Genomic DNA, 12608 nt, shown 5'->3' on the forward strand with positions numbered 1-12608 from the left:
AAAGTGCACTTGATAGCCTTACTAAGGAATTTCTAGGTCGAATGAAAAATGCCCATCAAAGTAACAACATGGAGGGATGTTCTACCCAGGTGGTACATGAAGAATCAAATGAGCACTTAGCTGTTGCACGCCTAAAGAAAAAATCCCCTAAGAAAAAAACTAGAAAGAGAAAGTTGAGCTGGATTGACAAGCAACATAAGAACAAGAAGAAAGGGGCTCCAAAGAAAGGACAAAGTGAAGTTAGGAGAGCAAATAAATTACCTAAGGTATGTTCTTTATATATTACAAGTTTGTTGTTAATTAAAATATAAACTAAGACTTCATTGAAACTTTCTGTTATCTTTGGTCTCAGCAAAGAGAAGATGAGATGGGACCATCACAATCCCACTCCATAGAAAAAAATAATTATTGGAGCAATCATAATGTTACCGGGAGTAATTGTTTCACAGATAATTATATTGCAACTAGTTTTACCGATTTGTTGACGGTAAGTGTGATCTAAAATTGTGTTCTACTAGTATGTTCAATAATGCAGTTGTACATTGCGATAAAACTATTTTTTGTAATGCAGACTTCTAGAGTAGAAGACATTGAAGCCCTTTGCCGCAACGACTTCTTTTGATAACTAAAGAAAGTGCTCTCATGTAATATGGCTTCTCAGTGTTATTGTATTTGGGGGGTTTATATAAGCAGTAATATTACTATGTTATACTTGAGTTTCATTGCTCACAATTGCAAAATTATTTGATTTACATTGCTTGGATGATTCAGTGCCAATATTGCAGTAACACTTGAGTTTTAGTTACCTGCAATTTTTGGTGCTTGGCATGTACCTACAGAGTTAAATGCATTTTTAGGTGCTTGGCATGTGGGGCACTTCAGACTACAGAGTACAGAGAAACAAGCAAGTACGTTGAACAATTCAGGACCGTTTTTGGTGAGGAGCACCGGCGGCCAGAGTTCAACACTCGTGGGATTCTGTAACTTATTTGCACGGTGTTCTGTCAATGACTCAATGTGATGGTGGCGCAACAAAATCATCATGTCGCGGTAGTTTGTATCTTGGCAGCGCGGCTCGCGCGAGCTTGATAAAAGGGGTTTGAGGACGGACTGACGAACATTTTTAGGTGCTTGGCATGTGGGGCACTTCAGACTACAGAGTACAGAGAAACAAGCAAGTACGTTGAACAATTCAGGACCGTTTTTGGTGAGGAGCACCGGCGGCCAGAGTTCAACACTCGTGGGATTCTGTAACGTATTTGCACGGTGTTCTGTCAATGACTCAATGTGATGGTGGCGCAACAAAATCATCATGCCGCGGTAGTTTGTATCTTGGCAGCGCGGCTCGCGCGAGCTTGATAAAAGGGGTTTGAGGACGGACTGACGACGCTTGGAAGGGACACGTCGCCGCCGGTGTCGTCAACATCACGGAATACTCGCCGACGGCGACTGCGACGGGCGATGGGGTAGCGGCAGCAACAACTTGGCAGGAACTTGGTTCTACACGGCCATGAGCACCTCACCCTGGTACACGACGCAACAAGTTTTGACGCGAGAAGGCCAGACGAAAGACGTGATTTTGGCGCTAGTTTATTAGCAGCTCTCGCTAATTCAGGGTCGTTTGTTGACGAGTAGCAGAAGTCCGTTGGATGGGATGGAAAGTGAATGAATGGTTGATTTGTACATGTACTGCAGTTCTGCCGTGCCTGAAGGCACTGCAGACGAGCCGCGTCCGTCGGTGACGGGGACGACGACGTGGATGATGGAGGGGGCTCCTAGATTTCTGCATAGTGCTCTCCAATTTTAGTATTCAAAGTAGGAGTACTTTTTCAATTTGAGCATTCAATAAGCAAAACAAAATCGTAAAAAAAAATTTGGCCCCCCAAAATTCCTCTCTCTCTGTTAAAAAAAATGGGTTTGTGTAGCGGATATTTGATCTGCTGTTGTGGTCAAGAAAGTAAGAATCTTATCCCGCAAAAAAAAAAAAGAGTAAGTAAGAATCTTGGATCGTTTTCATGCTGAGCCATGAACCATGGAACAAGATGTGAACGAGTGGCTCGCGGCCCAGGCGGGCGTGGCCACGAACGAGGTCCCTGATCCCAACGACGCCCACACGTTTTTTATCCACTTCACCGGAGCAACTCGATCGGCCATGTGCAACTGGATCGCCCGGGTCACGGGGAAGGACCAGCCCAGCCGAAGATTAACGGCCAAGTGACGGGAAAAAGGACCGGACCGGATGCATCCCCTGTCGACGCAACGCCTGGCGCCCGTCCCCAGCGCCAGCGCCAACCACCAACGCGCGCTTCTCCCGCCGTCGCCTCTGCTGCTTCGGCCACGGACCACCAACACCAGGTCCTCGTCGTCCGCCAGATCGGCACCGCGCGCCATCTCGCCCGTCACCCCAACCACCGCAGCCACCGACGACCCGGACGCCGGCACGCATTCAGGTCAGTTGCCACTTGCCAGCCACCACCATGAACTAGCTCATGTCTTTTGACTGACACTGAGACTTGGTACGTGGGTGCGTGCGCAGATAAGTGGGCGGAGTTCGCGGCGCGGGTGTCGGGCGAGTGGGACGGCTTCGGCGCGGACTTCACGGTGGCCGGCGAGCCGGTGGAGCTGCCGGCGAACGTGGTCCCGGACGCGTACCGCGAGTGGGGGGTGCAGGTGTTGGACTGGCAGACGCAGTGCCCCACGCTGGCCGACCCGGCCGCGCCGGGCGCGCTCCACTACCGCCTCGTCCGCCTCCTCCCCACCGTCGGCTGCGAGGCCGACGCCGCCACCGTGCACACCTCGCACCAGCGCCACGCCTCCTCCGCCACCGCCTTCGCCTACGCCGGCGAGGGGGGCTCCTACGTGGCCACGTGGCCCAAGGGCCCGGCGGCCGTGCTGGAGGTGGAGCACTGCATCTGCCACCCGGACAACGCCGAGGTGCGGGTCAGGCTGGTGCAGACGGTGGCGCTCGCCAAGGACGCCGCCCGGCTGCGCGGCCTCAAGGTCTTCTCCGAGCAGTGGTACGGCCCGTACCGCAACGGCGACCAGCTCGGCGGCTGCGCGCTCCGCGAGTCCGCCTTCGCCGCCGGGGAGAGGCTCGCCGCGTCGGCAGTGGCGGGGCAGTGGGAGAGCACCTCCAGGTCCTCCGGCGCGCTGGACCCCGTCACGGTGAGCGTCCTCCTCCTGCACGTACCCCGCACAGTCCGTCCAAGATGTCAGTGCGTGACATGTCCGATGTGATGCAGGGCAAGTTGGCGGGGCTGGAGCCGGACCACGAGCCGCGGAGGACGGCGAGGGACGGCGCCGGCGGCGTGACGCTGCTGCCAAAGCAGCTGTGGAGCTCGCTCAAGGTGAGCGGCGACGGCGACGTGGTGTGCGAGGTCGGGTGGCTGCTGGGCCACGGCAGCGCGGTCACGTCGACGTGCGTCCTCTCCAGGGACGGAGACGTCAAGGTAAATATTGCGGCTTTGCTGCCATTCTCCGGAAATTAAATTTCTTACTTACGGTGCTGCCTCGCTCGTGCGCAGGAGATAGCTGCCGCCCAGGAGACCCGGGTGTCGGAGGCCACCTGAACTGAGCCAGACAGGACTCCTTCAGGTTTCATCAGATATTTACATAGAATGTATAGAATGTGAAGAAAAATATACTCTACTTACACATCTAGAATAGCCATACTGATACTGTAAATCTGTCCTCTACTAAACAAAATTGTCTCTGCAAATCATGAGCTGGTTTGCCTGCCTAGTGTTGTTCTTCTGGTTTACCAAGGGATGATGATCTGTGCAGATAGATTCATATAGTTTTAAAAATTATAACAGTAAGAAGATGAAATTTGGGGAATATGGCATCTCATTAAGATAGGTTTTTCATTAGACATAAGTACACAACTGATAACACAAAGAACAAACGAACTGGACGCACGCCCCCTCTTACTTCCACCTGCTGGATAACAGCCAGTCTTGCAGCCATATGAACCAGGACACAACTACTTACTATATATATGTAACCCACGACGCTGTCTCTCACAATGACTGTACTACTAGCTAGCCCAGCTTATTTTTTCGATAAATGCCACAGAAAGAATGACTTGTTCTCTTCCCGCACTTCGGAAGTACATGCCCACGGCCCAATTTGGGCTGTGAACATAATGGCATAGAGAAGAGAACAAAATCTGTGCATTAATGTACTTGAGCTGCATCTCTCAAGGTCACATTCAGACTGGTCTCCATAGTTGGACGCCCAAGTCCAATATTGCCACCGTTGGCGTTGCCTTGCATCATGGCTACAAATTCGGCATAATCAATTTGGCCGTCCTGAAAAACAAAGATAATACCCATTCATTAGATTCAGCTGGTTTTTGACAAGCAAATCAGCGGTGCTGTAGGTCATGCTGAAGAAAATAACACTAGATTTTTCTCACAGTATTATCCAGCTAAGATCACTAGTACAAAGTTGATTTTTACACAGTAACGAGTTAATATCACTATTTATTTATTTTTGCAACATTATGCAGATAACAAAATTTGTGTGTAATCCGAGATCTATGTGTTTCGTGCTGTTCCTATAAAGATTTTTCTTTTTTAGCTGCTGAGACACTGGGTATTAGGCGTAACTGGTGGTAGATACCCAATGCCACCAATGACAAAGGTACAGTTTCACAAGTTAAATGGCTCTTAGAATCAAGACCCTCTGCAGTAGGTATCAAAGATGCAGGTCCCAAAACACTATACAGTATTCATGTGTAAATTGACAAAATATACCTACCACTATTTGGCCGTGATAGTTTAGAGTGGGATAATAGACTTACATTGTTCTGATCGGCTTCTGAAATAATCTCTTCAAGGAGAGTGCCCTCCATGTTATATTCTGCACAGGCTAGTTGAAGCTTGTCGACTGTGATATAGCCACTGCCATCTTTGTCAAAATATGTAAAAGCTGCCTTCAGGTGCTCTTCCCGCTCTATCTTGTTTAAAGGCATGGTTGCAGCAATAAATTCTTCGTAATTTATGGTTACATCGGTGTCTGTATCAGCCTGAAAAAAGTTCAGGAAGATTAGATGAAGTAGGACAGCAATGCAGACAATATCCTACCAACAAATCAAGAAATGCATGTCTATATATTATTACTGCAATACCATATGTGTACAGCTTAGGCATTTTTCAGCAAAAAGAATGTCATATGTAATCACAGCAATGATATCTATTGCCTAGGTATTTTACAACAGGGGATATCCCAGAATCACATAGGAATTGAAGAATAGTGTGTGGTTGCTAAACAGTGTTTGAAGCAGGAAAACATTTACACATTCCACACATATGGACGAGCCTTTGTAATAATCAGAAGCACACACTTACCGCTTCCATTATATCACAAATCTCGGTATCCACCAATCCGTTGCCATATCTTGTTAAACCTTTTCTTAGCTCACCAAAAGTGATCACACCACTATTTTTTATGTCCACTGTCTTGAATAATTCTCTTAATCCAGCAATCTCCTCTTCTGAAAGACGCTCAGCTATCACCTGGAAGCATATAAAGTGTCACAGAAGAAACAGGGTCGTGCTGTTTACAAAATTGATAGATGTAGGATATAGTGAAACAAATTAAATTCCAGCATGGTGCCTAACCCACACAGTTGAATGCCAAAAACAAAAGCATATCCCCTTTCCGCAGCAAGAAATTCAGGTGATGAGACTAAAGCAGCAGATCAAATGAACTTGCTCGCATGGCAGCAATAGAGTCCATTCATGACCAATGGCATGCTCTTCATATGAACTGTAATGTCAGTTGATGATTCGGTGATTCACAGAAACTATGCATGTGCCATAAACTAACATATTATAGGAAAATCCAAACAAAACAGAGCCATGATCCATGAGACCATTATACTACATAAAGTTAATATTCTACCAAAATTTCAACTATTACACTCGTAAAGATCAAAAGATGTGAAATGGAAAATATTTGCAGAGAAAACTCACTCTCAGAGCCAATTTCTGTAGATTGTTCATTGCAGAGAACCGTTTGAGCCGAGAGATGACACTAGGATCCAAAACTCCGTCAGTGGCCGGCCCATTTTCGCAGATCCAGGGATGCCCTGGCATTAACATATAATTGGTAAACAAGTACAAAAGGAAAATGTTCGTGACTACTAAAACAATTTGCAAGGGTGAAGAAATAGATAAAATATACTTACGTAGCACTTCATGGGCTTTCAAACGCTCTGAAGGGCAATTGCAAAGCATCTTTCTTATAAGGTCCTTTGCACTGTCAGATATCTTAGGCCAGGGGTCTGATTCCAAATCAAGGTGCCCCTTCAGAACTGCATCAAATATGCCTTTCTGTGTATCTGATAAAGTAAATATTGATCGTTTTAGCAATTCCAGGAAGACAGTATACTCAAGTTTAACACCAGAATTTAAAGAAATCACCTGCCCAAAATGGTGGAACCCCACTTAGCAATACATAGAGTATCACTCCAGCTGACCACACATCGGACTCTGGCCCATAGCGTTTGTGCAATACCTCAGGGGCAACATAGAACGGGCTGCCTACTAGCTCACTGAAAACCTGGCCTGAATTGGTAAATTAGCAAAGTTAATAAAGAAAAACAATAACTTATTCAGAAAATAACAACAAACACTTCACACACGGGTTGGGTACATATAATGCAGATACATGTGAATATGAATGAGGTAGAAACAGAATTACATATTCAATTTGCATCATCCTCGTAATAAGCAGCAATGATAAGCTAATATTCATGTGTGTTGTTGAATCGACAAGATATACCAACTCCTGATGTGTTAGTCAACATTCATGTCATGATGTTATATTGTTATATACTCCGTACTAGTTTGAATGTTGAAGTGATGGCTCATATGATGATCGTTACGGGTACAGCAGGATGTAACTAAATGTGACCACATTTCAGTGTCAACAAAATATTATACAGCAAAATAGGCACAAAAACAGTATGGTATTTATTTGTTGCTTAAAAATATATCCCTATACATGCATCGAAATTCAGTACCATACCTGGCTTGAAGTAGACGGATAGGCCAAAATCAATTGCTTTTATGGACAGGTCATCATCTTTGTCAAGGAGGAGGAAATTTTCCGGCTTGAGATCGCGGTGCATCACACCAAGTGAATGGCACATGGCCACAATGCTAACAACAATTCTTGTAATCTCTGCAGCCTTCATCTCACTGTAACGCCCGTTCCCCTGAATCCGGTCAAAGAGCTCCCCGCCAGGCAAGAGCTCCATCACAATGTGGACCGCCTGCACGTCTTCATAGACATCCTTGATGGAGACAACGTTCTTGTGCCCCGACAAATGGTGCATTATCTGGATCTCACGGCGCACATCCTCGACATCCACTCTGGTGATGAGCTTGCGCTTGAGGATGGTCTTGCAAGCAAAGTCGCACCCTGTACTTATCTCGGTGCAGAGGTACGTCGTCCCAAACTGGCCCTGGCCAAGCTTCCGGCCAAGGATATAGTGCTCCCTGAGGTCCGCCGTCTTGCGCCCGAGTACAGAGATGGATGTCGGATCCAACCCTTGCCTGAGAATACCAGCGGCGGTGGGCTTGAACGAGTCAGCATCGGGCCAGGGCTTGTCAGACTTCTTCAAGTCCGAGTAGCTATCCTCTTCAATCCCATCGGCATACCTGGAAGCAGGATGCTCCCTGGGGAACCGGCCGTAGTAGTCGTTCCCGGGGGTCCCATTCTGATTACCCATCCCAACAACACCACCCTCTGCAGGCTGAAAGTTCCCAGTCTCTCTCTCTCTCACACACACACAATTGCCGAGTCCTTAAATAGCAAAAGAACACTAGTTGCAAACCTGGAGAACTGCAAGGATTTCTCGCCGAGGAGGAAATCCAGAACCTGACATTACACAACAAGAAACTTGGTCAGCAACCCAGGACGGCATGAAAACCAGAGCAGGCCTCGAATCAACCAAGGGAGGAGGAGGCAGAAACCTTGGGGGCCGGCAGGAATTCCCTTGGGAAGGCGTCTCTCCTCTCGGCGAGGAGATCTCCGGTGGTGCGAGGCCTTCCACCACGGGGCCTGGCGCGCTAAATAGGCCAAGCTTCTCTGCTCCCGCACTACACGAAATCCAACCAAACCCCACACGGGAAACACGAGGCCTCCGCCGCCCCCGGCACACCAAACCAAACCCTCGGAGCCGGAAGAGCTCCTCCCGAAGGCAGCTTTTTGCCCCCCGCAAAGCTCCCTCCGGCAGGAGATCCCCACGCCGAGGGCCTCCAATGCCGCACACCTGGCACCGGCCCAAACCCCGCGGACGCAAACCGCTGGACCGGGCCACGGATCGGCGGATACCGACGAGGGACGGCTGGCCGCACGACGGCGAATCTGGCCCGCGGAGCACGAAATCCCCGCCGGACGCACGCTAAACCGGGGCCGGGGCGCGCACGGGGACGAGACGGGCGGCGGCGAGCTGGACTGCACTGCGGAGGATCGGACGAGGGGGCCTGGCACGGATTCCCGTGTTCCCGAGGGGCCAATGCGCAAAACGGATGGGAGGAAAAAAAATATGCAGAGAGGAGAGAAGAGGAAGGCCGGCGGGGGAGGGCCGCGATTTATAGCCCCCGCAGTGGACGGGGGTAGGTGCGACCCTCCGCGGAATTTCGCAGTCAAAATGTATGTATTTTTTTCCTTTCTGGAATTTCGCAAGTCGTTTTTTTTTCTCTCTGGATTTCGTGGTCAATTTTTGATTTTCCTTTTTGGAATTCCGCGGTCACGGTCCAGGACTTTTTTTTACGCCAGCATAAACCAGGGGCTTTGCCAAGCAAGAAGGAAAAAAGAAAGGCAGAAACCGGGGGTGCTAAAAAGTGTTTGGCCTTTGGCGGCATGAGACGGCGGGCTCCGTCGCGTCACGTGTCACGAACGGTGATCTTCTCCTCCTTGGATTTCTGCTCTTTCTAGAATATACTTTTTCTGTCCTAAAATAACTATCTTAACCTTATACTAGCTTTAGTATAAAGTTATACTAAGCTTAAGACATTTATTTTAGACGAAGGGTGTATATATATACGGGTGTTTTTGTTCGGTCTGGCTTCTTTCTTTACCAAAAGTTAGCGTGTCTCGCTGCTCCTCCGCCGAGAGCGCTTTGTTTTATGTTTGCACGGAAAGGTCAGAGTTGAGCTGTGCTTGGTTTGGAGTGTTGTGTTGGAGCTGCTACCAGTTGTCTGCTTTGGCTCAAGCCTCTGTTTCCCCATTTTTGGACGCAACATTTCTACCGTGCTGGAACCATGAGTGTTTATGGCTTTTGGAATTGGATTACAGGTGTCTGGCGAGAATATCAGATGATTTGTTTGGATAAGCCAGAATATATCGGAGGGAAGGTTATTCCGTGTCTTCCCGTTTGGAAACCGGGGAAACTACGGTGGTGGATTGTACGTGGAGTTTCTAATCTCGAGCTCAAATGCAACTGGATGAACAGTAAATTTAAAAATATAAATAAAAAATAGAACAAATTTTAGAGAATGTCTGGAGTGCATGCCAAAATTCACCACGGAATCACACTGGTGCAAGGCGTGTTAAAGAAAATCAATGCTCCGAAAATGTTACTTTCAAACGCATTTTGGATTTTTGTTTTTATTTTTTTCCCATTACTTACTCTAATTTGATTTCGTGATGAAACTTTGCATGAACTTCAAACATTTCTTAAAGTTTGTTGCAGAAAAAGCCCGGAAGTTTTTATTTTTATTTTATTTTTCAATTTTACTGTTACAGTAGGTGCATTTGAGCTCGGGGTTAGAAGCATTCCTAGCAGATTGTAGTACCCGATGGATTAGTGCTTGCCTTGGAATACTGGTAGTTGTATGCTTTGTCTCAAACTTCTCCTTCCCCGTTTTGGAGGGAACCATTCCACTATGCGGGAATTAGATGTGTGTATGGCTTTTGGAATTGGATTACAGGTGTCAAACAAGAATATGAGATGATTTGTTTGGATAAGCCAGAATATCAGAGCACGGATTATTCCATGACTTTTTTCACACATGGAAAAGATTTATTCCATGATTTTTTCTTTTGTTTAGAGAGTTGTCTTACCGTGGTTGACAAGTACAACAAGTATTTTTAGGCACTTCTCGCCTGTAAATTATAATGACCACTGCTTTGAATAAAACTACTCTATTTAACAATATTTAGTTCAAGAAAGCAAAACGGCTGCTACAGAGCCATACAAAGTCTCCTCTAAAATGCTATGGTTCCTTTACCTTCCGCCGCATAGCTCCGGCGATCTGCCTTGTCTTCGGTGGCCAGAACCATGGGTCCCGGTGGATCCTAGCCTTTGCTCGTAGGAGGGCTGTGTTTTTACATGTTTTTTGGAGTATAGTTAGGATTTGTGTCCTAATAAAAAGGTGAGACGTCAGTGTCTTTCTAAAGATGAAATGAAGTTTTTTCTGCCTAGCCCCGTTTCAGTGGTGCGTCTAGCATCGTCGGTGGACGTGTAACGGTATGTCTCCAACATATCTGTCCTGGTGGATTTGTTCGGACCTGGTTGATGTTCGTCATTGTTTGTGTGTTTTTAGGTGGATCCTTCTGGTATACGCTGCTCTTCATGGATGGCGGTTGTTATTCTGGTGCGTTGTTTCTATAAGGCCTTAACACGAAGACTTATAGACTATCTACTACAAGAAGTTTTGTCGGCTTCCGCAAGGAAGGGGCGTTGACAATGGCCTATGAATCTGGATGTAATTTTTATTATTTATGATGTTCATTGTACTGTCATCATTAAAAATGAATATATCAAAAGTTTTTTCGCAAAATAAATAATATATCATTTATGCGCCAACTCTGTTTAGAGGTGGATCTATGCCGAAGCTCCGTCGACTCCATCCCGATGAACGACTCGATAGGAATCGGAGTCCAGAAGACTCGTCTGAAGATGAAGTGTCGTCACTCGTCCAAGCATCGTGTTACAAAAAAATAACTCAAACTACACTGGAACCGGCACACAGAGGAGAGGTGGATCCACGGACTCGTCAATGAAGTTTGGAAGGGATGAGTGCTCTAGCCGTCACAATCGGGAGCGGGAAAAGGAAATCCTAACCTGGAGCAACTTTTTAAACTTTGACAAATAACTTTATATAAAGAAAACTCTCGATATCTACAACATTTACAAATACGAAGCTATTTCCTTGGATGTATGTGTGTGCATGTGTTTGGTATTGGAGATGCAGAACTATTCTATCAATAAGTTTGATCCAATTTTGTAATATTGAGAAAAACCATGGAAATGGATGGGATTAGCACGAATGTACGAGCGAATTAATCTGTGCTTAGATGGCTAGAGGGACTTGTTCACATTTATTTTTGTATTTATTCAGGATCTTGGATGATGCGCATTCAGTGAGATAAACCTTTTCATTGACGATGAAGTGTCTACCTTCATTTCGTAAATTATGATATGCCGGCTCAATCTTTCGAAGATGCTCATAAAAATAGAATGTACATGTATGCGTTCCTAGAGGTGAATATATGCGTGTGTATATGAGTCATTGGGTCTATACTGTGTTAAATAAAATAAAATAAAAAAGCACGAATGTACGACACGTGTGTGATGTCGCGTGTTCCAAGTCAACCTATTGCCGGTCGCCCTTGGGACGCACACGAGGCGAGGTGCGTTTTCAGCTTGCTGGACACGTACTGTACTGCCTGAAGCCCTCGCGAGTCGCGACGGCCACATGCGCCGGCCGGACTCGAGCGGAGGGGGACAGAGCGGCGGAGCCACGCACACGGCGGCCACATGGGCTGGTCTGGTGGTGTACAGCCGTCGCAATGCGCTGCGCCATTGGCTTTCCGTGAAGGATGGTTAGGCCTATGTTCACCGTGACCTACGTGCAGCGTCCAACACGGTAATGTGAGAGCAGGAGTAGGCATATGGTTAGGCCGCCGTCGCCGTCGGAGCACGATCGGGTCGGACTAAAGGGTCGCTCCGCTGCCGGCTTTCCACAAGCCATCCGTCGATCGCGACCGACGGCCTGCTGGACCCGAAAGGCCGCGGACTAGCGCCCGCGGTGACAGGCCGATCTGAACCCACAACACAGCGACCGCGAGATCGACTCGATAGGACGTGACGTGACAGAACGCACGGCGCACCGCATTTGTTGGGGGTCGTTTCTGGAAATAACCATACATCACTATTGCACAATTTTTTTTGTTTTGAAACGACGCAAAAGAGCAGTCATTTGCATTAAGAAAATTATTGGATTAACTGATAAAATATCAGGCTAAAAGTGATACAACTCAACTCTTCATATGAACACCACAGGTCAACCTGGCCTCCGATAAGAAACACAGAATTGCAAAGAAAAAAACATCCGCCGAGGAGTCACAAGTCATCACCGGTTGTCTCAAACGGACGACTTCGGCTTCATTATAGAGCTCCATTGTCGAAGCCAACCTGCAAACAGCAATAGAAACCACGGCGACACATGACAAAGAATGACCACACACGTAAGCAACTGATAGCTCTAACTTTAGCGGCGAACATCGTAAGGAAAAGATGCAAGGCTTGCATTGAACATGCCCTCTGCAAATGACCATCAAGTGCATGTCATAGTCATCACCTGGAC

General features: G+C 47.1%; 2 protein-coding genes across 3 annotated transcripts; one reads left to right on the forward strand and one right to left on the reverse strand.

Annotated features, from left to right (window-relative positions):
* The first annotated feature begins 1960 nt into the window (after nucleotides 1-1960).
* On the forward strand, nucleotides 1961-10704 carry LOC123449799. 2 transcript variants are annotated; one of them, XM_045127130.1, is made up of 5 exons: nucleotides 1961-2450; nucleotides 2537-3165; nucleotides 3243-3449; nucleotides 3525-3594; nucleotides 10563-10704. In XM_045127130.1, the coding sequence occupies exons 1-4, from the start codon at nucleotides 2240-2242 to the stop codon at nucleotides 3567-3569; spliced, it is 1092 nt and encodes a 363-aa protein (XP_044983065.1). In that variant the 5' UTR covers nucleotides 1961-2239; the 3' UTR covers nucleotides 3570-3594; nucleotides 10563-10704. The 2 variants fall into 2 exon arrangements, with proteins under 2 accessions (XP_044983065.1, XP_044983066.1); XM_045127131.1 differs by lacking the exon at nucleotides 10563-10704 and having other exon boundaries at nucleotides 3525-3739.
* LOC123449798 (calcium-dependent protein kinase 7-like) lies at nucleotides 3829-8570 on the reverse strand. Its single transcript, XM_045127129.1, has 8 exons — nucleotides 7986-8570; nucleotides 7036-7890; nucleotides 6429-6572; nucleotides 6194-6346; nucleotides 5979-6094; nucleotides 5352-5519; nucleotides 4805-5029; nucleotides 3829-4310 (listed from the first exon to the last, which is right to left on the reverse strand). Exons 2-8 carry the CDS (start codon nucleotides 7739-7741, stop codon nucleotides 4176-4178), a joined length of 1647 nt encoding a protein of 548 aa, XP_044983064.1. The 5' UTR covers nucleotides 7742-7890; nucleotides 7986-8570; the 3' UTR covers nucleotides 3829-4175.
* Nucleotides 10705-12608: the final 1904 nt, after the last annotated feature.

Source organism: Hordeum vulgare, chromosome 4H, assembly GCF_904849725.1.
Source record: "Hordeum vulgare subsp. vulgare chromosome 4H, MorexV3_pseudomolecules_assembly, whole genome shotgun sequence".
In the NCBI taxonomy this organism is placed as follows: domain Eukaryota; kingdom Viridiplantae; phylum Streptophyta; class Magnoliopsida; order Poales; family Poaceae; genus Hordeum; species Hordeum vulgare.